Source organism: Colossoma macropomum, unplaced genomic scaffold (assembly GCF_904425465.1).
Source record: "Colossoma macropomum unplaced genomic scaffold, Colossoma_macropomum, whole genome shotgun sequence".
In the NCBI taxonomy this organism is placed as follows: Eukaryota; Metazoa; Chordata; class Actinopteri; order Characiformes; family Serrasalmidae; genus Colossoma; species Colossoma macropomum.
The window spans coordinates 29074854-29102332 of NW_023494807.1; the positions used below are offsets into that span (position 1 = coordinate 29074854).

General features: G+C 38.6%; 1 protein-coding gene across 2 annotated transcripts; it reads right to left on the reverse strand.

Annotated features, from left to right (window-relative positions):
• Positions 1 to 183: 183 nt before the first annotated feature.
• On the reverse strand, positions 184 to 26513 carry acot11a (acyl-CoA thioesterase 11a). 2 transcript variants are annotated; one of them, XM_036556851.1, is made up of 16 exons: positions 26381 to 26513; positions 23556 to 23781; positions 21179 to 21248; positions 19123 to 19183; positions 18500 to 18601; positions 15952 to 16108; positions 14221 to 14371; positions 11695 to 11814; positions 11476 to 11614; positions 10511 to 10566; positions 7341 to 7407; positions 6637 to 6720; positions 5303 to 5436; positions 3862 to 3993; positions 3645 to 3771; positions 184 to 2599 (listed from the first exon to the last, which is right to left on the reverse strand). In XM_036556851.1, the coding sequence occupies exons 2-16, from the start codon at positions 23746 to 23748 to the stop codon at positions 2441 to 2443; spliced, it is 1752 nt and encodes a 583-aa protein (XP_036412744.1). In that variant the 5' UTR covers positions 23749 to 23781; positions 26381 to 26513; the 3' UTR covers positions 184 to 2440. The 2 variants fall into 2 exon arrangements, with proteins under 2 accessions (XP_036412744.1, XP_036412743.1); XM_036556850.1 differs by having other exon boundaries at positions 15952 to 16111.
• Between the last annotated feature and the right edge of the window lie 966 nt (positions 26514 to 27479).

A 27479-nucleotide genomic window follows, 5' to 3' on the forward strand; every position in this document is an offset into this window, starting at 1 on the left:
TCACAAAATATTCATCATTAATATTAGAAAAAAGGACATTTATGGGCAAAAACTGCCTAATTTGGCTCCTTTAAAAATCAGCATTTTATAATTTGGCCACATGGTGGCGCTAAATAGATGTTGAGCATATCTTTGGGGAAAAAAACTCCACCACAGTGCAAAAACAATTTGCTTTGCAGAAAATCTTGTGATAAAATGTATGTATTCCCTTCATCTAAAGGACACCAAACACACTGAATTTGACACAAATTACGACACAAAAATGCTAAATATTCAGAAGTGCACACAACTGTAATTTACATAACTCTGCTAAAGATGCTTTCGAAGACAACGCATTAGACAAATGTTTGCCAACATTATTACTGGGATACAGCTGATCAGTCATGTGCCAGAGTTCGACAACAGTGATTGTTCAAATTTTCAGATTGTTCAGAGTTCATATCATCGGAGAAAAGGCAAACAAAATATTGTGCTTTTGCTGTCTGAATGCATTTGATTGCATTTGGTGTGCAAGATATCATCAGTTAAACATGTTCAAATGAATTTATTGACGTCCAAATTAAGGATGTAACAATAAAACATATTGTACTGACATTTTTTGCAGTATATTATTTTGTAATGCATCATAATGTTTTATCATCACTAGCATTACAGCATGTGGCTAGTGTGTTAGCTTGGGGCTAATACATCAACATGTGGCTTGACCATTAGATCGGGACACCACAAAGCACTTCTGTGTCAGATGTACTTTTATCATTTTGAATACTCAAATAATCTGAAAAAAGCAAACATTATTAACATAATGGACAATTACAGCCACTTCTTATTATTGCTGTATCAAAAATTATATTGAATTAAGGCACCTCTGCATCGGCTTGAATTGAATAAATAAGTGTATGAAAATTGTACCTAGAGCAGCCACAGTAAATATTGCTAAGATGTTGTATTATGTGTATTTAAGGTTCAGTACTCAAGAACAAAATTTATGTAAACAGTGTAGAGTTTAAAATGAAAAATTGCTAATTAGCAATCTGATTATTTAAGATTTAAAAACCCTTTAAAAACCTTTTACACCAATAACACCAAAATATATTATTTCATGTTTCAGTCTTATGTAAAATGTTCATTAACAGAATCACTGGCACAGATAGAGCTGGGCGATATGGCCAAAATTGTTATCACGATAAACAAAATTCATATCGTTCGATATCGATACATACCGCGATAAATGTCAAAACATTATTTCTTTCAAGTTTGAAGGCTGATTTTTGGTCCTGGGGGGTTAACTGCTGTTTAAAACTGTCCTTTATGGTCGGAACACGACAAACACTCACCAAACAGTGGAACATTTCACAGATCTGTCATGGGAGAGTGGGAGAGAGTGTCAGCTAGCGACGACTGGATTTCTCTATACTATCGTAGTAGTTTAAGGGGTGAACCGCAAAATATCAACACCAGACAAACAGAGTCCTCCTTTTAGGTACGTTTAAACTGAAAGCAGTGCTTTTGTGTCTTGTTTAATCTACAGTATCATCAATTCGCCGTGCTGTGCGAGTGACAGAGCTGCTTCAAGTTAGCCAGCTGCTAAAAACAGCTAGCCTGGAAAGATAGTGCTCTCCCGCTCTCCAACGCCTCACAGCTTCCTCAGTTTACTTTCGTTTAAATCAGGGCTGTAATTTAGATGAACCCACTTCTTTCTTTCACTTTCGTTGCTTGGGAATGCACTAATACTTAAATATGACTGTCCGAGCGCTGCAACAGCGCTGTAGTTGTGAAGATTGTGATTTAACGCTGCTAAAGCTGGTTACGATGTTATGATGGAAGTGATTTCACTGTAGGACAGTACAGTTACACCACTGACCTCATCACTCACACTCGGTCACAGGAGAGCAGATCGCCGGTCGCTCCACTCAAACAGGGGATGTATAACTCCGCGTTTCAGCCGTTGCTAAAGACTCATCTTTCTCGTGGCCCCCTCCCTCTCTAATCATGTAGAAAAACTCGGAAGTGCGCCCTCTATTGGCGACAGCACAGTAATGTCGCTTTCCTTGTAGTAGAAAACGCCACCAAGGCTTTCGCTGAACGTGGAGGTGTGAGAGTGGTGTATTATATCGAACATTTATCAAACATGTCGTATTGCTCTATCAAGGAAAAGTTATATCGCGATAATTATCGTTATCGTTTTATCGCCCAGCCCTAGGCACAGAAAATAAAAACAAACAGGATCACACACAGAATCATCGTGAGTGATATGTAAACTGAGTTTCTGAATTCCCTCATAAAACATTTCAATCTCTCAGCATGAGATATTTTCATAAGCACAAAAGCACTGTTTTCCCATATTGGCCAAAATGACCAGCCCATAAAAATGCCCAAAGCACACCGTTAGTGTTCTCTTTGTAGAAAATGAGTAAACAGTCTGTAAGAGCAGCTACAGACGCTACAGTGCAGCATTAGAAATGACAGAAGTTCCGGTTCTGTTCTCCAGAAGGAACTTGTTGCAGGACAGGAAGGTGGAACAGAAGCTGGAGGACAGTCCAGCTATGTCTGTGGAGATGTAAGGCAACACCCCCGGATTGGTCTGATTATAGTAATTAATCTGAGAACAAAATTAGGACAAAAGAAAAGCAGATTTCAATAAAGAGTCAAGGGTCCGCATGTGGTCCACACTTCAATTCCTCACTATTTCATACTACAACATAACTTACACGTTTATTTCATAGTAATTACTGGAAAATTTATAGAAGTTACTGAATCTTTCATAGTAGACACTGAATACTTTTTAGCAGATACTGAATGACTATCATTCAGCCTCTACTAAAAAGTATTCAGTATATACTGAATAATATACTAAATACCAAATGATTCATAGTAGAAATTGAATAGTTTCTAGTATTTACTGGATTATCAATAAAAGTTAATGAATCATTCATAGTAGATACTGAATAAATCATAGTAGATACTGAATTATTCAGTAGCTATTAAAAGTATTCAGTATATACTCAATAATATACTGAGTTACTGAATAATTAATAGTAGAAATTGAATAGGTTCTAGTAATTACTGGATTATCAATAAAAGTTACTGAATCATTTATAGTAGATACTGTATAAATCATAGTAGATACTGAATTATAGTAGATATTGCATAATTTATAGTAGTTACTGAATAATTAGCTTATATGTATATAGTATATACTGAATAATTCATAGTAGATACTGAATAATTCATAGTAGATACTGGATTATTCGTTGTAGGTACTGCATAATTTATAGTAGTTACTGAATAATTAACTTATATATTTTTAGTATATACTAAATAATTAATGATAATTCATAGTAGATACTGAATAATTCATAGTGTTTACTGAATATTATGAAATGGCTAATATCTGTCCTAAAATCTGATTGGTTTAGCCACATTTGAAGCTACTGTAAATTAACAGATAACATCCATTAAACATACACATTACTAGACGCACATCAATTACATCTTATATTAATGTGTCAAGATATTATGTTGATTGGCATCCATAGCCTACAGCTAATGCTAACTACACTGCTTGGAGAAGGAGATGTTTATTAGGGTAATTATTAATTATTATTTGGTCTGTGGATCAGGACATGTTCTTCCACAGCTCTTACCTTAGAAACACTTTCGGAGACCTCATAAATGGTGAATCCAGCACAGAACACCTCTCCTCTGTTGAAGTCGTCAGTGGGGGGGTGTGTGGGGAGGGTGACTGACCGCAGGGCAACAACATATGGGTCCCTGATTACACAAGCATGCCGTTAAACACAAATTAGGAAAACAATGAAGTCTTTAGGAACCTTTTGCTTTAAGTTCCACATTTTTGCTCACCCAGTGTCGCAGGGTGGTCTCCTGGAGGCCAGCAAGATGAAGTCCTGGACCTTTCCCCCCTCACTGACCGAGGGAGTGAGAACACGGTAGATCAGATCATCCTCATCAACCGGCACTATCAGCTCACACTGCCTGGACACAACAGTAGCGGTAAATATAGGTGATTTTGGATATAAGGGATTCAGGGGAGGTGGATATAGGTGGATATAAGGGATTAAGGGGAGGTGGATATCGGTGGATATAAGGGATTAAAGGAAGGTGGATATAGGTGGATATAGGCAGATAGATAGATCTAAGGGCTTAAGGGAAGGTGGATATAGGTGGATATAGGTGGATATAAGGGATTAAGGGAAGGTGGATATAGATGGATAGGTGGATATAAAGGATTAAAGCATTGTGGATATAAGGGATTAAGGGGAGGTGGATATCGGTGGATATAAGGGATTAAAGGAAGGTGGATTTAGATGGATAGGTGGATGTAAGGGATTAAGGTAAGGTGGATAAGTGGATATAAGGGATTAAGGGAAGGTGGGTATAGGTGGATAGGTGGATATAAGGGATTAAGGGAAGGTGGGTATATGTGGACAGGTGGATAGGTGGATATAAGGCATATGCATTAAAGGAACACTCCAGCATTTTTCAACCTAATGTCTATCTGCTGCATCCGTAGCACATGGTCGATTACCACTGACAATAATTCATAGTTTCCCTGAACAGAAATTCCATCGATTTGAAATTCACTCATAAGTTGCTGAATTCCATCATACATTTTTATCACATAATTCTATAAAATTTTTCAGTCAAAAGTATTTTTGAATTAAGACGTAAACCTGTATAGTTTGTTCTTTCAGAGATGGGACTAGTTTTTAGAAGGGAAGTTTGATAATGGAAAAGTTTGCAAACAAATATGACATTGCGAAGATGCACTGCATTTAGCTTGGCGCTAGTATTATACGGCAAACCACACAGAGAAATTAGCATCAAAGTGGCTACAAAGACTATTATATTTTTCATAGCCTGATCAAAATGGATAATAGAAACCCTGAAAGCAAAAGCAACCAAAACTTGTGTAAAAGCTTGTTTACAGTGTTGCTTCAGAGTTTAAAAGCTGGAGAAAACTTCCTAGACTTTGGTAAAACATCCTCTCATGTTTATCTCTTTTTTCATCTCTATTCTTACAATGTAAAGGTGGTAGTTTTGAATTTGCTTATATATAATCACATATTTAAACCATTCACTCACAGAATTCAGTAAATGCTCATTAACGTCTATTATATATGACTTTCAAGTCCATAGAAAAAACTGAAATGACTGTCTATTGTAGCTGATAGTACTATACAGATGCAGCTGATGCAGATTAGGTTGAAGAATGATGGAGTATTCCTTTAATGCATGAGAAACACTGGAAAGTGCTTTTACATCAGTGTAAATGAGGTCATACTTGTAGTGATTGTCCCATTCTGGTCTGCGGCTGAGGTCAGAGAGCAGGAGGAAAGCTCTCGCTGCTGGAACTTTCACCTCAGCTTCAACTCTAAAACTCAGCGTCTGATTCTCCTCCAAGGTGTACAGCTTTACCTGAAAACAGAGAAAAGGCTGATATCAAACAAGCTGTGGATTTAACTGCAGCCTTATTAATCAGTTATTAGTCTTAAGACTTAATATTCTGCGTCTACTATAAATTATTCAGTATCTACTATGACTTATTCAGTATCTACTCTAAATATTCAGTATCTACAATAAGTTATTCAGTATCTACTATGAATTATTCAGTATCTACTCTAAATAATCAGTAACTACTACGAATTATTCAGTAACTACTACAAATTACTCAATAATTACTATTAATTATGTAGTATCTACTACAAATTATTCAATATCTACTGTTTGGTATCTACTATATTCAGTATCTAGAATTAGTTATTCAGTAACTACCATCAAGTATTCAGTAAATACTATAAATCTTTCAAAATTTACCACAAATTATTCAAACCAACTACAACTATATATTATTCAGTATGATATAAATTATTCAATATCTACTATAAATTATTCACTACATACTATGACATATTCTGTAACTACTATTAAAGTTAGAAAATACTATACATTATTCAGTGTCTACTATACGTCATTCAGTATCTATGAATTATTCAGTAACTACTATTTAGTATCTACAGAAAATGATTTAGTTCTTATTATAAATTATTCAATATCTCCTATAAAATATTCAGTAACTCAATAAATTATTTGATAATTACTATAAATTATTTAGTATCTACTATGAATTTTTCAATATCTATTATACATTTTTCAGTAACTACTTTAAGGTATTTGGTGTCTACTATGAATTATTCAGTAACTACTACAAATGATTGAGTACCTGCTATGAAACTACTGTGTAAGTTCTGTAGTTGTGAGAGTGAGGAACTGAAGTGTAGACCTAATAAAGACACTTAGAGTTTAAGGGATTTATACTCTATAAACCTGTGGTTAGCTATCGTGAAAGGGCTGTTTCTGGACATCTGGGGACCCTAAGCAACATTTTATGTATTCTTTTGTATACAAGAGCAAAAATTTAATACTTAATTCATTCTGATTAGGAAAAAATCTCTGGACTCTGCACTTTTTACAAAGGATACTGAATACATTATGAAAAAGTACATAATCAGGGCCCCCTGGTGATTTAAGGACCCTAAATAACTGCTTATACTGCTTATAGCAGTGAACGGCCCTGCATGGATGTTCATATGAAGATCATTAATTATGTACACTCACATTGTTCTTCTTAGAGCTGAGGACCCACTTATTTCTGGCCGCCAACATCTTCAGAGCGAACACGTTATTGTAGCTGAGATACACCTGAAGGCATTTCAAGAGTTTTTTTTATTATGTGCTAATTCAGTTTATAAGCCTGATCATCAAAGACTGTCCTTGGCCTAATCAATTTCATATAGATCATCAACAAGTGATAAGAAAAAATCAGATAAAACATTGTGCAAGGTGTGCAGTCCACAGATCGAGGTTGCATATTACCACTCTATACAAAAATTATGAGAAAGGTTATTTAAAAAAAACAAGTGCTGTTGTCGGAAGAAAACCTCGTATCTTCAAAATGGTAACTTTACAGGAGAAGGAAAAAACCTACTTTACTTTTAATGTAAGTCAATGGAACCAGGCGTTTTTACAAGTCATTCTGGGCCGTTTCTTTTAGTCTATTCATCATGAAATTTACATACAATGTAAAGGGCAACAGGTATTTTCAAATGATGTCAAAAACTGAAAAATGTCAAAAATGAAGATACAAGGTTTTTTCCGACAACAGCGATAAGCAAGACTATCTGTCTTACAATTCAGACTTTACTGAACATCTAATAATGTGTTGGCAGAATGTAATATTTTGATTACTGTCGGTTAAAATTAACTCAAAATTTATAATACGTTCAGTTTATAATATAGAGAGGTCCAGAGGGACACAGTACCTGGTTAGTGGGGTCCCAGGGCACAGACAGGGGCATTTCAGTGTATTTACAGGAGATGATGTATTTTCTGCATGGATGAAGAGATCAGGTTAGTGAGAAGAGACGCACATTCATTATAACACAATACGTCCCTGGACAACTGTCCAGCATTGGTATGAGACTTTATCAGCCATGCAATATGATCCTTCTCCTAATGGACAATACATTAAACTCACAATTGGATGAGAGATGACTCACTTTATTACGTTCACCTATGCAAAAGTCAGAGACCCCCATTTAGTACAAGTTATTAATTGTTGTGAAAAGATTAGATATAAGATAATCCACTTGCATGAGGAGGGAGAAAGTCGAAGCGAAAATCATGAGTTTCCAAAACTGGAGTTCAAAAAATTATCAAAAGCTACAGAGAAAATTAGGCTCCTAACAACCACCTGGAAGACCTAGTAGACACCAAAACTGCCCCCATCAGATAAACAGCACTTAAAGCTTTCATCTCTGAGAGAGAGGAGAAAATCAAGCTGCTTCAGATCTGAAAACATCCACAGGTGTTTCTGTCCATCCTTCCACTGTGAGAAGACGACTCAGCGCTGTGGGTCTGAAAGGATGTGTAGCTGTCAAGAAGAACCTCACTGAGAAAAGGAGACGGACACATCAAACAAAGAAGCTGAACGATGGACTGACCACCCCAGAGTCCAGACCTCAACATCACTGAATGTGTTTGATTACTTCAGAAAATGATCAACCAGTTTCTAAGACTGAACTTTGTCCAAAGGTATCACTTTAAAAGATTTCTTAGAGGAACTGAAAGTGCGTCTCCTTCAGGAGAGCTCGACTGGCCTTGTTCTCTCTCAGTGGGCCCCCCGTCTCTCCCCATGACTCAGCGTTATGCTGGCCAGCACAGGCGTCTGTTGGCAGAACTGGGGGTTGGCGATTTCGTCCAAGCATGTTCAGCTGTCAAATGATGATGCGTTAGCGGCAGTTCAAAAAGATGCAGTGGTGCTTATTGGGGGAGTCCTACACTCTAAAAACAGATGTGTTACAAAAACACATCAGTGTGTTCAGTTGGAGACAAACACATTTTGTGTTACGTTTTAAAAAATAATAAGACACAAAAAGTGTTAAAGGCTAACATAACTGAGTGTGTTGTTATTGAGTGTACATAGTGGGTGGAACTGGATACGACCAAAATTGGGGAGATAATTGGGGAAAAAAGAATGTAAATGGTAATAAAGGTAAAGATTGAACACAAATACTGAAAATTTCTATATTAGTTTTTGAATTGTTGAGGCTTCTGGGTAGTTTTTGTTAAATACGTTTTTCTTTTTTTTGACTGACTTTGAAAAATGAATAAGGACATTTTGACTAGAAGTTAAAATGAAAGGAGGTCTCTGAAAAACACCAGCCATATAGATGTAGGTTTTACATAGCCCTTCTGTTACTGCACAGTTTATCAGCCCATTCATCACTGGTCAGTTTCTGACCACATGACTGCTGTTGTCCAGATTTTATTTGGCTGGTGGTCCATTCCCAGCACTGCAGTGACACTGACATGGTAGTGTGTGATGCTGGTATGAGTGCATCACATCAGTGACACTGCTAGAGAGTGAACCCACAAAAAAATCAGAGTGGCTCTGTGGTCAGAAACTGACCACTGATGAAGGATTAGAGGATGGCTACAGTCTTTAACTGTATACCAGCACGGTGGAGCTACATGGGAGGGGTTTCTAATAAAGTGGCCAGTTAGTATATGCTCCCACGGTGACAATTAGACAGTTAAATGTTATGCACTGCTTGTGCTGTAGCTACACGTTTGAACACAGGGCGGCGATGTAGCTCTGAACTGTCCTTCCTACTCTGCCGTTTATTTGTTTTGTTTTTTTTTTAAATCCAACAGAATGAATCATAATGTGTCACAACATGGCGAGAGACGACAATATACACACCTAACTGACACATCAAACTGCTCACCCTGATTTCTCTACTCGCTCCTCATCTGAACTTTATACAGATGAGTTGGGTGGTGTCCAGTCAGATTGTTGATGTTTGGCGGCGGTCACTGATTGTGTCACGCCTACAGTCACACTGAGATTCAACACTTGAATGCACACCAAGCGGGAGACATAACAGTTGATAAAAAAACTAATGTATTTACAGTACAGGACACCCCTCCGACTATGAAGCTTCCATGAACTCCATGAACTGTTCTTCTGGTCATGTGATTAGTTAGAGTTGGGCTCAAACCCATTTCTTATTTTTAACCCTACTCCTTGTTTTCGAGTGTCACCCTAACCCCTTGGGACTGAGTTATAAGGGGTAGTGATTGAAATCTTCCCACTGAAATGGGACCCTCATATAAAAAGAGCATTACTTCATTAACAGCTACTAGCGCTGCTCTGTAGGCGACCCTGCCAGTCTGCAGTGACAGCAGAGGAGGGTAAGTTCAGCTCCTCACTGCTGGGCTTTAGTTACATTTAGGGAATCATATGACTTCAAAGAGGGGGGCAATTATTTATTATCACCCACCGCTAATTCTTTGGAGTTATGAAGCTGAAGTCAGATATTCACCAGCTTCTTGTTCGTATTTTCTCGTTCCACCTTAAATGGTGCAGCAGTTACATTCTGGCGCTTCAGGCATCAGAACTGCTGGACTATTTAAGGTGGAATGGGAAAGTTAGACATTAGCATGCTTTTAGTGATTTTTTATGCTTGTTATGAAGAAAACGACCATAATACATTGAAACAACATTAAACTAAGATAATATAGTGGTTATAGTAATTTTTTAACAGAGAAAATTCTCACATTTGTGGGTTTCTTTGGTCTCTTGTTCAGCCATCTTACCGGTTTTTCTTTTTTTCTCATAACTCTCTGTTTGGAGTCTCTGAAAAAGCTGCGTTTGGAGGGTCATGTAGCCCCAACACTTCGCCCTCCCCCTCTATCTCAACAAGAACTGGGACACCCTACCCCTAGATGTGAATGCGCAAAACAGAGGGCTAAGGGCTCAGTGGTAGGGGCGAGGGGTGAAATGGGATTGGGCCTTAAATCTAGTCCTGAAATCTAGGGCTGCCGCATCATCAGCACCCCCACTTCCCTGGTAACCAGTTAGCAGCGATAGCTGACAGTGTGGCAGCCAGACTCGTCTTTTTTCGGGATGCTGGTCTAAGTTCACTACCTGTCCAGTCGAATCTTCTTTCTGGCAATGGCTTCCTGGTATCTCCTCTTTCCATCCTGTCAATGACAAAATGAATATTTGTTTCATTCCAAAATGCTGTTCATCCATCTGTAACAATTTTTGGATATAACAAGTTTTTGAAAAGAATATTAGCTGGCATATAATGGAGAAAACATTTTTATTTCTCTAGTAAAGGTGATATTAATCATAATACAGCATTAATATTTCTTGTATGTGTAAAAGTCCCGACAACATACATCATGAAAAAAATAAATCTTGAAAGTGGTCTATAATGCATTTTGCAATGAAACCCTTCATTTAATCCTGTCTATAAATTGATTCATTCATTTAGTTTTACATCATTAACTGTGGATCTTAGTAATAAGGACAGTTTTATATTTGATCATATATAGAAGTTTTTATTCTATATAAGCTTATTTTATAAACTCCCCGGACAAAAAATTAGTCACCTTGTGTGTTTAAGGTGGCAGTAATTTGCAGGCTCCTGCAGATGGTGTTGCACAAGGATGACTGGGCTATAAATACCTGTGTGGTGTGTGACGGGATTCATAGATTGAGAAAAGGTGGTACAGTGCAGTGAATGTCTCGTTCGCTGTGTGGAAAATGGGTTGCAAAGCAGATATTAATGATTGGCGAGAAAGAGTGATTGCATTTGGGCAGCCAAAGGCCACGGTGTGAAGGAAGTAGCTGAACTTGCAGATGTATCGAAGCGCACGGTCATACGGGTCGACCAGCAGTGGCAAAAATCCCAGTCTACAGGACATTCTCATCAGAATTGTTGCTGAAATTTGCATAATTTTCCCCTTGTTTTTGCAGTGCTAATTGGTTCGGTATAGACTTCCATTATTTGTTAGCTACATTAGCCTCCTAGCTCCAGTGCAAAGTTCTTTTAAGTGGAAATTCCTCTATCACTGCATCTTACAGTGTAAATCTAAAGGTCTCACCTTGGGTTCAGGATGTATTGGAGGAAGTGGGCGTGGGCTTCCCTCCTCATCCAGTACCTCAAACATCATAAAGGCACTGTTGATGTGTCTCAGTGGCTCCTCCCCCTGATACGCCTCCGCACATACACCCACCTCCATACTGTCAAGATTAAACACAAAATAAGGAGCCACAGCAGTGCGGACTCAATCCATCACCTGCTGCCTGTAATACAGACTCACCTGTTCTTGAAGGTGTTGTTTACGATGGCCTTTAGGATCAAGCGGTCTCCAACCTGGGAGGGCCCTCTGAAGTGGAACATGTCGATGTTCCTCAGAGTGGGATGGGCGTTGCATAAACGGCTAGAAAAATAAGAAAAACAATGGTTCAGCCATCGCTAAATGCTTTAGTTGAAGTAATAATTCTTACCCCAAAACGTAGACAACCAGCTGAGACATGTTTGGTGCCTGTTTGCTTCTTTAGTTTTGCACTGGGGTGGTGGAAGTTTATACTCCATATACTTTTCTGGTAATTTATATCAGAACATGTCAATGCTATAATGAGGTGAGAGAGGCTGACTGTAACTGGCTGTCACTCCCACAGTCTCACCGTGAAACTCCACACTGGGAAAGCACATCCAGTGGGAGATACAACAGTTGATGAAAAATTAATTATAACTTTAGATTTGTTTTTATTTAAAAGACAATATTAAGCTGCATCCAGGCTCACAACTAGCCTATAACTCCGCACTGACGGCCTACAGTTGTTGTAATGTTGTTGTAATCGTCATGATAAAAAGACAGTGCTCACCTAAACAGCTACTGCAAATTCTGAAAATATGTAAATAAATTTTTAAAATTTTGTATATAGGAAACTACCAGACAGACCTGCTGCTCTCCTATTGGCTGTGCTGAGATTTGAAGTGCGTCATGCAAAAATGCGAAACATTTGAACTTTATATGACCCTATACTTTTGCTGCTCCGTCTGTGCTGCACATCCCTTTGAAAATAATGTGAAAGCAGCCTTACACTGAAGGAGCTGTGCTCAAAACTATGGATGTAGTTCCAGTAATATTCTTACACTCACCAGCTAATCAGTGCCAGAGCAAAGAAAAATCGGTGAAATTCTGATTAAAAGTTAGATCTCCTTCAGTAAAGCTGAGAATAAACCTAAACTACAAAAGTGTACCACTACTGTACTGTTTTAATGTAAATCCTTTAAAGTAAGCAAACCCACATCACATGCCGTTCCTTTCAGCTTTGTTTTGAACTATTACAGATAAAAGTTCAAACCTTGACCGCTGAGTCATTTCCGAGTGACTAAAGTGGGTAAATATTAACTAATGGAACTGCAGAGAACTGTACTGATTCTGAAATGCTGTGCATTTAGTGCCCTTAATCTAACAGGGGTGTAAAATTCATCTAAAGCATTGTGTTGCATCAGTGCTGAAGGTGGCAGTTCACTGCACTGAAATGTTAGAACTGATTATGATAATATTCAATAAAGTACTAGTTCTGGGTCACAATAAAATCCTCAGGCTATTTTCAAACATAAAGTTTGGTAGTGAAATATAAACAATAAAAACAATGTAGACAATAAAGACAATAAAACCGATACACCAAGCTTTATGTTTGGTGTATTGTTTTTATTGTCTATATTTCACTACTGTGTAAATTAGAGAAGCACCGATCATGAATTTTTATGGCTGATTCAGATTCCAATTTATTTACAACCAGGCAGACGGACGATTTTTTGGCCAATTTTTGTTATCCTTTTTTAAATCTGAAGCTCACACTCTGTGGACTAATCCAAGGGTGTAAAATGCTTCAATACATTGTGCTGCATCAGTGCAAAAAGTGGGGATTCAACTGCTTTGAAATGTCAGACTTGATTATAATAATATCATCATGAACACATGAAACATGCTAGCTTATTTCCAGTACTTTCTATTAGCAAAAACCCCAATTTAAATAAAATTTGTTCTTTAAAGGGCTAATATTGTGGAAAACTGAATTCTAAACGCATTTTTTTAAATAAAAAGAGTTTAATATAGTATATAAACACAGCAAAAATTTCAAAACATACTGGTCACTCCCCAGTCCATACTGTCTGGAAACTAAGCCGCCTATTTTGAATTCATTGTTTCTGTGATGTCACAAAAAACAATGCATTTACATATATCCACATGTTCAACCTACATCAGTTTAGCCCCGCCCATTCACGCTGAAGTTACAAAGAGTGTTTCAGCCTGGACAACCTGGACTTAAACAAGGCACAATACAGGACAGCTAATCAGAACAGAGCTCATTTACATAGATCAGTCTTACTTACAATTCAAAATCACCAGTGTGTTGTTAGTAAAACCTACACGTGTCATCTGAGTTGTTATGTGTAACGTTGATGATGGTGGGAAATCTGAATACAATAACTTTAATGGGCTCTATTTTGCCGTACAACGACCTGCAGGTAGCCTAGCTCTCTGCTAATAATTAAAAACAAATTCCAGTTAGGCCAAAACCTTCCAGCAAAACTATCGTAACACAATGTCGCAGACATTGAGCGGCATATTGTTAAGTTCATGTAATCATTTTCTGCAAAGTAGTGTTGAGACACTAAACTCTTCAGACGTCTGGTTCCCATCACCACCACTGTGAACAACTGTGACTCTGAGTTTTTCACACCAAACCACTCTGAATGACTTTGTTTACATCTTAAACATTTATTTATGCAGAAATTTTGAGAACTTTGGAATTTAATATGGTGTTACCTGGCAGCAATGGTAGCTACATTCTCCATCCAGGCCATGATCTGACCTCCAAACGTGCTGACCTGGTGGTTGGCGTGCGGGGGCAGAACTAGCTCTACGCTTTCCACTCGAGTTCTCTCAGCTGGCACTTCCGTCTCTTCATCCTGACCCTCTGCAGCCAACAGACACAGTGTAAGTGATGTGAACCACCACTCTTCTATAGCAACCCAGCTGCTCTTACAGTATCCTCACTCTCAAATATACCCTGCGTTTACATACTGGCCTTTTACTTCATGCTCATTTAGCCATATTATCAGAAACACCTACCATATAGGTGCAGTTTTACAGTTACAGACTGTAGTCCACCTGTTACCCCATCCGTCATAAGAAAGGGACCACCATTGGACCACCACCAAACAGAATTTTGTCGGGTGGTGGATCATTATCAGCACAGCATGACATTGACTGGCATTGACAGTGTTTCTACTGATTGACAGGGCAGATGGGGGGCTAATAAAACTGAGAAGCAGCAAATGGACCAATCCTACAATCCTACAAAGTGCATCTATATTGCAGCTGTTTCTGTTAAAATGACCCAGGAGTGCAGATACAGGGCAGGTGTTTCTAATAAACACAACTCAGGGTATGTGCATTAGTGACATCCTACTGGTGTGGGTTTCCTCCCTTTCAATGGTGCACATATAAAAATCCACATGAGAACTAATAACTCCCTCTAGTGGAGAATCTTCAGCCTGCTAAATGTGAGAGAGCGAGTGGGCATATAAAAGAGAGTGTGTTAGCTCCCCATACACATACAGCGCTGAGCAAGTCAGAGCCCACCCTTCATTTATATAATTTCACACCAAAATGGCCATAAAGTACAAGTTATTCATTTTTCAGTGCCAGGAAAGCAGAAAACATATTTCATAGTATTTCACATGTATTTTCAGTATTTAGGGCGTCACTCTTTCCCTTTATTCCAGCTTCCATTCTTTTCAGGAGACTCACTTTCAGTTCCTCAAAGAATCTGCAGACACACCTCCACAGTTCAGTCTTAGAAGCTGGTTGTTCATTTCCGAAGTAATCAAACACATTCAGTGGTGTTGAGGTCTGGACGCTGGGGTGGTCAGTCCATCATTCAGCTTCTTTGTTTGACGTGTCCGTCTCCTTTTCTCAGTGAGGTTCTTCTTGATCAGCTACACATCCTTTCAGACCCACAGCGCTGAGTCGTCTTCTCACAGTGGAAGGATGGACAGAAACACCTGTGGATGTTTTCAGATCTGAAGCAGCTTGATTTTCTCCTCTCTCTCAGAGATGAAAGCTTTAAGTGCTGTTTATCTGATGGGGGCAGTTTTGGTGTCTATCAGGTCTTCCAGGTGGTTGTTAGGAGCCACATTTTCTCTGTAGCTCTTAATGAGTTTCGTAAACTCCTGTTTTTTTAATTATTTTCCTTTTGATTTCATGCAAGTGAATTCTCTTACATATCTAACCTCCTCAAAATCTCCTTAAAAATGAATAACTTGTACTTAATAATAGCTGTTTTAACTGTGAATGAACTGAATGAATAGTAAAGGGTGGTCTCTTTTTGCACAGTGCTGTATATACACACACCTTGTGGTCTCCTGCTTTCACTACTTCACTGACGCATTCAGTAAAGCCACATAACAACCAGGCTTTAGCACTGGAGTAATACCATATGACTCATTCATCCTGGACGTGTGGAGCTTCAGAGGAAGTGAAACTGCCCCTTACCGCTCACACCCTCATTGATGCTACTCTGAAAGCTGGTGCTATTCAGCAGATCTTTCATGATGTCAATATGAATCAGCCTCATCCTGCGTCTCTCCGCCGCCACGCTGTACTCCACCTGCTCTCTGTGAGTGCGAGGGACCAACTGCTTCAAGTGGACCTGCTGGGACATTAACTTATCAATCTATTATCAATTAGCCATTCATACTTATCAGCTATGCAGTAAAATCACCAGTGTTTACACCTAAAGTGTGCACTGTAGATTAACTTCAACACTGGCTTTTACTCTGTATCTACCTGATTAGTGATACAGGTTCTCATTCCAAAACACATTACAGACCACTTTCAAGAATCTCCCATTATTATGATATACATTATTGAGTACACATATAAGATATATCAGTGCTGTATTATGATTACAACCACCTTTATTAGAGAAATAAAAATGTGCTTTCCATTACACACACACACACACACACACACACACACACACACACACACACACACACACATATACACCAATCAGGAATAACATTATGACCACCTCCTTGTTTCTACGCTCGTTGTCCATTTTATCAGCTCCACTTACTATATAGGTGCACTTTGTAGTTCTGCAGTTACAGACTGTAGTCCATCTGTTTCTCTGCATACCTTGTTAGCCCCCTTTTACCCTGTTCTTCAGTGGTCAGGACCCCCATGGACCCTCACAGAGCAGGTACTATTTGGGTGGTGGATCATTCTCAGCACTGCAGTAACACTGACATGTTAGTGTGTGTTGTGCTGGTACGAGTGGATCAGACACAGCAGTGCTGCTGGAGTTTTTAAACACTGTATCCATTCACTGTCCACTCTGTTAGACACTCCTACCTTGTCAGTCCACCTTGTAGATGTAAAGTCAGAGACGATAGCTCATCTGCTGCTGCACAGTTTGTGTTGGTCATCGTCTAGTCCTTCATCAGTGGTCACAGGACGCTGTTGGCTGGATGTTTTTGGTTGGTGGACTATTCTCAGTCCAGCAGTGACACTGAGGTGTTTAAAAACTCCAGCAGCACTGCTATGTCTGATCCACTCAGACCAGCGCAACACACACTAACGCACATCCACCACGTCAGCGTTACTGCAGTGCTGAGAATGATCCACCACCCAAATAGTACCTGCTCTGTGAGGGTCCATGGGGGTCCTGACCACTGAAGAACAGGGTAAAAGGGGGCTAACAAAGTATCAGAGAAACAGATGGACTACAGTCTGTAACTGTAGAACTACAAAGTGCACCTATATAGTAAGTGGAGCTGATAAAATGGACAATGAGCGTAGAAACAAGGAGGTGGTCAGAATGTTATGCCTGATCTGTATATATATATATATATATATATATATATATGTATCTAAACTGTTCTGAGTCAGTGTTCCTAATTATGAAAAAACATTTTGGGTGCATATTAAAATATGCTAATTAGCTCCTCCTGTGCAACTTCATAGAATTCAAATAATTAGTAGGAAGCTGTAAAAAGTGAAGACGTGTTTGACGCGTCCAGAATGATAAACAGAGCTGTAGCGGATTCTCAAACAATGGAAAAGCTGCAGAACATCAAGATTTCTTTGAGTTACAGCTTAATAAAAACATGTCCAGAGTAAAATTGTGATTATAATAAAATTCGCATCCAGAATGAAGTAAAATTAATTATATTAATTAAAAAATGATATCCAGTACCAAGATCTAATAAAATTAATTTCCAAAATTAATTTCTATTATAACCAATATCCAGAATGAAGTTCTGATGAAAATTAATATCCGAAATGGCGTTCTGATAAATCTAAAAAAATAAAATAATGAAGAATGAATATAAAATGTATTATATGAATATAGAAAAAATACCATATACAGAATTACCTTCTAATAAAATAAATATCCAAAATGAAAGTTCTAATAAAATTAATATCCAGAATGGAGTTCTAATAAAAATGAATATCCAGAATGAAGTTCTAATAAAATTAATATTAAGAATAAAATTCTAATGAAAATTAATATCCAGGATGGGTTTCTAATAAAATGAATACCCAGAATTAAGTTTTAATAAAAATTAATATGCAGATTGAAGCTATAAAAAATTCATATCCAGATTGAAGTTATCATAAAATATTCAGAAAAATTTGTTTTATAGAATTACTATCTAGAATGCAGTTACAATAAAATGTATGTCCAAAATGCCTCATATTTTTTTCAAAAGATGCAGATAAATTAAAATTAGTGTATTATTTATTCCAGCGTGTCACTTTATTTTTTCTCTCTTAATAATTCACTGATGGTCCCAAAATACTTGGGAGAAATTATGGGATAAAAAACATTACAGCTTAATTAATTATTATTGTCTATTATATAACAAAAGTGATTACTATGACAGGTGACTCCAGACTTTTGAACAGTGCTGTATTTGGATACAGCATAAACAGTGAAATGAGGACTGAGGTGTGGGTGTAATTTATTTGCATACGTTGTATGGATGCCGTCTAACTATAAACAATGTGATCAGGACTCTGTATCGGCGCTCACCTTCTCTGTGCCTGAGCTCCTGGCTACAAAGGTGGCGAAGGCCTGGCACACCTTCCAGTGACTGTTACTGTACAAATCCTCACAGCTGGCCACGATCCCCACCTACACGCAAACACAAGCACAGCTGTGACACACTGGACACGATGGAGACACAGTGGAAACACTACTCTGAGTCACTGAGATATGAGGCACAGACTGGAATAACCTTTCATACATTCCTCTGAGGCAGAGACACAGTCTCAGTTACTGAACTGCTGTTAACCTTTAGAAAATTTACCAAAAACAAATCATTTTTACATGATTTTCTAATTTTCCAACTGCTATCCTGCAGAATTAATTTTTGTTACTGTGCCTTTAAGACTGATTTCTGTAAATGAGTTTTGTCCCGATTGGCTGTCCTGTATTGTTCCTCAGTCAAAGGACATGCTGAAACACTACTTATAACTTCAATGTGAATGGGGCGGAGCTAAAACTGCTGTAGGCTGAATAGATGGATATATGTGAATGCTGTTTTTTGTGAAACGTAACAATGTTTATATACAATATTAACCTTTTATTAAAAAAATAAATTAAATTTTCCACAATATGAGTCCTTTAATGTTACTGTAACTATAATTTCTCACCTCCATGCTTGTGTTGAAAGCTCTGTTCACTTTAGCCCTGATGTTAACCACCTGTCCAACACTACAACGAAAAATATACAGAAACAGAACAGAAATCAGTGACTAATCAGTCTAGTCCTGACGTTCTAGCTCGCACAGTACATGAAGAAATCAAATTAATGTATCGTCACTTTGGATCGCTTTGAATGGGAGTTATTGAATTTCTATTAATCCAATCATTATGAAATATAAATACATCGTAATAGGCAGCTGGCATTTCCAAATTCTGTAAAATAAATCGCAAAAAATAAAAAAATGAAAGGTTTTGTTCTGGCAGTCATGATACACAAAAGCATTCAAAAATCACTGGTTTCAATAACATCAACCAATTTAGCTGCAGATATATGTTTAAATTATATGAATCTAATACGATGCTTATTCTATAGGAATAGATTATCCTATAGCTTTCAAACAATTTGTAGGAATCTGTAAAATAAAAAATTATGAACGAAGTTGTAGATTCCATAAACAGAAAGCTATATAGCATCAAGTAAACTTAAATAATGTGAAAATATGTGAAAAGTCTCACATCTCGCTCATCAAATAGCTGTTCATAGTTATTCTATTTAAAACTTACTGTAAAAAGATTATAACAGTTTATTAAATAATAACACTGATTCATTTAAGTTGTGAACAAACCATTAGTTTATGTTTTGGTGTCTGGTTTATAACACTTTAAGCTACACTGTATACATTAGTACTGAATAACAAAATAAACGTTATAAAAACGTACATATTTTATATTTCATGTTTCATTTTTTCCAATATGTTAAACTCAGCAAATAAGCAAAATGTGTGCACTAAAATGTGCTGAAAATGTCATATTTAAGTGTAGAGGACGTTTTCACTTATCTTCACTTAGAAAATCAACACAACATGGAATTTGACCAGGGGTGTTCAAACTTTTGCATACAACTGCCCAATAAAATTAGTAACCAGAACGTCCAGTACTTGAAAAGCAGTGACCAAATCACACTGATAGAATAGCTATTCGTTGTCATTTTGTGTCAGGAATTTATTTACAATAGATAATTACAGTTTATTAATTAACAACAAACTTTTTTACAACTTCTTTTTGTTCACAAAAGGTTTTAAAAAAAGTAAACAAACCATCATTTTTTGTTTGGCTATTTAGTGTATAACTGTTCACCCTATACAGTATTAGATATTATTGAATAACTATTAAAAATATGACAAGCAATTCCAAACTTAATAAATACATTACAATACATATGTATCTATACATGCAGTCATGTGCAAAAGTTTGGGCGCTCCTGGTCATATTCCATGTTCTGTTGATTTAAGTAATTGAAGTAAAGATAAGTAACACATCCTCTACAGAGAACAGACTACTGCACATTTTAATACACAAGTACTGTTTGGCCCAAGCTGATATGACAATATCTAACATATACAACATATACAACATATATAACCACAACCTTTTTTGTCTTACAGTTTCTTTTAGCAACAATTCGGTACATTTATTTATTTCAGTAATACAGATGATGATTTTTCAGCACCTGTGATCTACGTGGAGAACTCGATCACTACAATGCTTGACTCACACTAAGAATCAAAGCTGTGATATTAAGTCCCTCCTTCCGACTGAGTGGCACCCACAGTAATGAGCAGCTACACGGGTCAATACTGAGTCTAGCTCAGTCAGCAACATTACAACACTTTATACTTGGCTGTTTTAATGGCATAATATCCAATACCACATACATCATAAGTGGGAATATGATCTATATTACACTGAAAATGATCAAGCACTGAACTAGTGACTGAATTAATAAGTAATGAAACAATAACTGTGTTGATGTACATTCATGTAAAAAATGATGTACACATTTAGATCAAGTAAATTCAATGCATTCCTTCTTTTCAGTGTAAATTATAATAAAGTAATTTACAATAAAAACTGTCGAAATCTTTTATAACAGAATTTTAGACACAGAATTGAAGTATTATGGTTGTATCTCTATACATGAACTGAGACTGTTGTGTTTTTTACCCGATGGTGCGCTCGAAGTGGATGTCGTCCACAGAGGCCGTGACGCAGGGGCATCCAGCGTGTCTCTCGGCTGCAGTGAGAGAGGGATAAAGTGAGATATCCTGTCTCGGCTCCGAGAGCTTTGAGCTGTGTTTACTAAAGTGGTACATGGGTAACTGTTCTCTCAGAGCAAGAACTGCAACAGAACAACATTCATTACTAATCTCTATGACAATGTTTTAGGTTTTTATAATTAATATTGTCGGATTTGAATAAAATAAAAAGGAACGAAAGATTTTATTCAAACAACTCACTCCCAAATGGAGCGAATTATCACTCTAGCAATGAAATGAATGTACGAATGTAAACAGGGCTTGACCGATATGAAAAATCTGTGACCAGCTAATGCAGCTAAAACTTCTCATGACCAGTTCTGAATGGTCATGCTTCTCAAACAAACAGCAGAAACTTATGTTCTTAAAGCTGCACTATGTAAGTGTTTGCTGTTAAAACTATAATTAGTATCTTTACTGAGTGAGGAGAATATAAACAGGCTAAAATATGGTGAGCGTGCGCTGCTGCTAGTCACTCTGTAAAGTCTGAAATCAGACTGACTTCATTCCGATTAATTAGTGTAGACATTACCATGACAACAAGCATCCAGTCAGAGTGAGATGAGCAGCAGTGAGCAGTGCTTGTGTTTTTAATTGCTTTAAAATGATGTCAGACTCAGGAAAACGTCCTTCACATGTCCTTATTAAAGAAGGCCGAGAGGAAGACGTCGTGTTCTGAGACACATAAGCTGGACGTCCGTCCCACCGCCGTCTTTTAAAGATCAGAGCATAAACTTCGTCTCCTCTGCAGACCAGTTTCTGCTCCGCCATGTTGAACGGTATAAACTTTCACTATGACGTGACGAACATGATCAGAACGGACTTAAGGAATGTAATCAGATACAGCCGTTTACACGGATATTATTCTTCTGTTTAACTGATTATTACTGTTTCTCGGGCTTCAGTGAATACATTCGTTTATCATACCCACAGAAACTCTGTGATTAATGATCTGGAGTTTCGATTGGTCAGCATTGCAAAGGCCAATACTGCAAAAACAATTAACAAACAAAATATCATACAGCCCCAGATGGAAGTAACTGGTCAGTGTGCTGACACAGACAGTGCATATGAATATTTTAATAGCACTAACACTGATATTTCTGGAATATTAATACAGATCCACATTCATGCAATGACTCTTTAGAGTGTAATTTTATATTACATATATTCGCTGATGGGGTTCTTTTTATAGTTTATCTGGCTACAAGCTGGCAGGTAACAGCTCTCTCAAATATTACCCACAATTACAGTGTCATAACCCGTATTTCCTGATCTGTCTCGGGGGACTTCTTATAAAGGCAAATGCAAAACCATGTAGCTGCAACAAGCTCACTGTACTGTTCACAAACTAAAACCCAGCTGTACCTGAGTTCCTCCAGTACACTGTTAGAAGTCATTTAGAGGTACATTTTTCGTTTATCAAAGTACAAACAGTTTTTCCAGGTGAAAAGTTCGTATTCGTACCTTTTCATAACTGAATGTTTTAAAACAGAACAGTAAAATAAAAGCCTGGAGACGAGACGGGGTGTGTGGAGTCAGTACATCTTAGAACATATCATTTCAGTGGATTATGGTTCAGTTATGTTCCCTGACTAAAGGTACTGAGATGTACCCTTGAGGGAACCATCCCAGTGACAAGAGGGGCAATTTCATACCTTTATATCTGAGAGCGCATTTTGTCCCCCCATCAGTAGTCTTTTCCTCTTTCGCTGAGGGGGCTTTACTAACTTGTCAATTAATCATACTCAAAAAATGCATGTTATCCAGCGTCAAAAATAGATTATGTGAAGGGCATAAACTGCAGTTATCCACAATTTCAACATTATCCAGATAACAGCCATTCAGTACACTAGATTTGGCCCCTTCACTACATCAGTAGAGAAATTTATTCATTATTAATAATTAGGGGGCGGGAATATCTTAACCACTTTGACCCCAATAATGCTGAAGTCTATAGAAAAAAATTGCATGCATGTTAAAAAGTACAGTTGCAGACTCTGCTTTATTCTAGAGCTGCACAATATATTACTTGTCATAACAGCCTTCACAATACTATAAGAGAAGTGTGCAATATGCAAATGAGCCTCTTACCAATCACTGAATGTTTTAATGTGTTTTAATAACACCTGGACCAATTACGCCTGTTTTTCGGACAAATCGAGGCATTCGCATAATCCAGCAAACTGAAAGACTCCTAGAGGCGATCGAAAGCATTGCTCCTTTTATTTTTCATATTTAGTAATGCATAATAAGTGAACTTCCTCTGCTCTTCACTCACTGACCGGAGAGGCAGGCGGTAGAGTCCATCCATTTGAGCAGCTGACCCACGCTCAGCTCTTTGCGGTGGTTGGCGTGACAGGGCAGCACAATCTGACTCATCTTCACCTCCGTGGGGTTACGATACACTCTGCCATCCTCCATGATCAGCTCTGCCTCATCGTGCTCCATCTGCGGTCTGCTGCCGTCTGACGTCATGGTGGGCCGGGGGGCAAATCCCACTTCCCTCTTCTGTGAACAGTTGCACAACACTTTAACATATTGCAGTAGGACATTACAAGACTGCTGCATTTTAAACGCAAACTCGTTTCCACATCATTGTATGCGTGGGGATACAATATATGGCAAAAAGTATGTGGACTTCCACGGACAAACACTGGCGGTCGAATGGCAGTCTGAACTTTACTAAGTGCAGGTGTTTCAGCAGGTGTATAGAATCAAGCAGACAGCCATGCAATCTCCTTATACAAACACTGGCAGTCAAATGGGTTGGCCAAAAGTATGTGGACACCCTATTTACTGAGTTCTGGTGTTTCAGCAGCTGTACAGAATCAAGCACACAGCCATGCAATCGCTATAGACAAACACTGGCAGTAGAATGGGTTGGCCAAAAGTATGTGGACACCCTATTTACCGTGTTTCAGCAGGTGTACAGAATCAAGCATTGTGGACACCCAATTTACTGAGTTCTGATGTTTCAGCAGCTGTACAGAATCAAGCACACAGCCATGCAATCGCTATAGACAAACACTGGCAGTAGAATGGGTTGGCCAAAAGTATGTGGACACCCAATTTACTGAGTTCAGGTGTTTCAGGAAGTGTATAGAATCAAGGACACAGATATGCAATCTCCTTAGACAAACACTGGCAGTAGAATAGTTTCGCCAAAAGTATGTGGACACCCTATTTACTGAGTTCAGGCGTTTCAGCAAGTGTATAGAATCAAGCACACAGCCATGCAATCTCCGCAGACAAACACTGGCAGTAGAATGGGTTGGCCAAAAGTATGTGGACACCCTATTTACTGAGTTCTGGTGTTTCAGCAGGTGTATAGAATCAAGCACACAGCCATGCAATCTCCTTAGACAAACACTGGCAGTAGAATGGGTCATACTGAAGAGCTCAGTGACAAACATGGCACTGTCATAGGGTGCCACCTTTGCCACAAGTCAGTTTGTGAAATTTCTGTCCTGCTAGATCTGCCCCGGTCAACTGTAAGTGCTATTATTGTGAAATAATATTGAGGGAAATGTCTAGGAGCTCCATACAAACTCACATAGCGGGGCATAAAATCATCTATTCTCTGTTGTATCACTCACAGAGTTCCAAACTGCCTCTGAAAGCACCATCAGCACATGGACAGCTTAATGAAATGGGCTTCCACACAAGCCTAAGATCACCACGCATGCTGGTGCCAAGTGTCGGCTGGAGCGATGTAAAGCACGCCACCACTGGACTGATGAATCACGCTTCACTATCTGGCAATCTGATGGACGAATCTGACCACAGACTGCTGGCAGGATATTTCTGGGTCGAGGATGGATTACTCACTGGGCCGCTGGGGCCTCTGACAGCCAAGTGTGGGACAATCCACTGCAGATGTAAACATTGGGTGAATGAACAGCCCTTGAAAAATGTTTTTTTTTCAATTATTATTCATTGATGAAATATGTTGCCATTTAAGCAGGATTTTTATGCATGTACGACCACTTCAGTGTTTGTATTACGACTCAGTCTGGCTTGAAAGAAAAAGAGAAAACACAAAAATAGGATATTGTACATTAATACGGCTACTTATACTACTTTTTTATTTTGAAAATAATCACATTAGCCTTATTAATAGCCAGCTCAAAAAAAACAACAACTAAAATACACATAAAAATGAACATGAAATATTCTTTAATCTCACATTCTGTGTCTTTTTTTAAGCATTATTGCATATCTGGAGTGCAGGGGGCCTCCAAACACTCTTCTGCCCAGGGACCACCTGAGACCATCATCTGACCCTGCTTTGGATTTCAGACTGTTGTTGATTACTTGAATAAACGCGACCTTCATAGAACAATTTCAAACCTTTTATAACCTTTTTCAATGTTTATTATATATATTTTAATCTGCATTCGCATTGCAATTTATGCTGGCGCTTGAACTTTGTACATCTTGCACAAAAATATTGTGATTCAATCAGATAAGAGTCCAATCAGATATGAGTTCAATCAGATAAGAGATGTTTACAAAAGCCAGGCATTTTTCTCTCAGCACAGTGTTTGCATTAGAGCAACACAGGTGAATTTTACTGTCTAGCAGGGTTTTATTAGTGGTTCAAGGTGTTCCTTGGAAATGTGCACCTAAATATTAGTGCATGCAGAAGTTTGCAGAGCACTTTAGGAGAAGGACTAACTGTGGGAGAGCTTGAGAAACGAGTGCAACTTCTCTACTTCTGCACGTTCCGGCATGTAGTTGCGTTGCTCTCTCTCTCTCTCTCTCTCTCTCTCTGTCTCTCTCTCTCTCTCTCTTTGGTTTTGTTATGCAACTCACTGTAAACCTTAACGTGCCACTCCTCACAGACTGACGCACACGTGCTCTGAAAATACGAGCAATGATGCTTATTTCAATTTCACTGTAAACAAGCCTGAAACTGGCTCCTTGTTCGAATTCCCCGTTCCACCTTAAATGGTGCAGCAGTTCCATTCTGGCGCCCGAGGCGCCAGAATGGAACCGCTGCACCATTTAAGGTGGAACGGGGAATTCGAAAAAAGAGGCTGTAGCTTAGCTTCGTAAACAAAAATGAATACTGTACTAATTCTATGTGCTGTAAGAACGAACTTACCTTCCAATGACGGTGATCAGCTTTGAGACTTGTCACAGTTACCGATCATAACAGACATCATTCAACGTCAGACACTCAAACTCGAGGCGTCAACAAACGGAGGTCCGCCAAAGCGCGACGTGCGTAGGGTTAAACCCCGCCCACCGCGTTACGCAGCAGCAAAACCCCGCCCACTCTGTCCAGGGCACGTCTCAAACGGAAACCGCAGACTTCTACACTAAACGGTGGTAATGTAGCTGAGTACTGTCTGAAAACCACCTCCTTGTTTCTACGCTCACTGTCCATTTTATCAGCTCCACTGACCCTATAGGAGCACTTTGTAGGTCTACAGTTACAGACTGTAGTCCATCTGTTTCTCTGCGTACTTTGTTACCCTGTTCTTCAGTGGTCAGGACCCCCACAGGACCCCCACAGAGCAGGTATTATTCGAGCGGTGGGCCATTCTCAGCAGTGACACTGACGTGGTGGTGTGTTAGTGTGTGTTGCGCTGGTACGAGTGGATCAGACACAGCAGTGCTGCTGGACTTTTTAAACACTGTGTCCACTCACTGTCCACTCTATCAGACACTCCTACCTTCTAGGCCCACCTTGTAGATGTAAAGTCAGAGACATCTGCTGCTGCACAGTTTGTGTTGGTCATCCTCTAGTCCTTCATCGGTGGTCACAGGACGCTGCTGGCTGGACGTTTTTGGTTTCAGTCCAGCAGCGACACTGAGATGTTTAAAATTCCAGCAGCACTGGAATTTCAAACTGCCACCTCCACGTCAGTGTCACTGCACTGCTGAGAATGACCCACCACCCAAATAGTACCTGCTCTGTGGGGGTCCTGTGGGGGTCCTGACCACTGAAGAACAGGGTGAAAGGCGAAAGTATACAGAGAAACAGACGGACTACACTTCGTAACTGTAGAACTACAAAGAGCTCCTATTTGGACAGTGGACCTGATAAAATGGACAATGAGTGTAGAAACAAGGTTTTAATGTTGTGGCTGGTTGGTGTAACCTCCATAGAAAAGCACTGACCAATACTAAGCGTGGGCTAGAGGGGTATAAAGCCCCCCAGGATTGGGCTGTGGAGCAGTGGAACTGCTTTGGGATGA

Excerpts from the sequence above, each read along its gene's own strand:
- acot11a (XM_036556850.1), bottom strand. The coding sequence starts at position 23,748 with ATGACGTCAGACGGCAGCAGACCGCAGATGGAGCACGATGAGGCAGAG. Across the intron at positions 10,567-11,475 it reads CAATACATCCTGAACCCAAG|GATGGAAAGAGGAGATACCA; the intron begins GTGAGACCTTTA and ends TGTCATTGACAG. Across the intron at positions 5,437-6,636 it reads TCAGCTCTAAGAAGAACAAT|GTAAAGCTGTACACCTTGGA; the intron begins GTGAGTGTACAT and ends CTCTGTTTTCAG.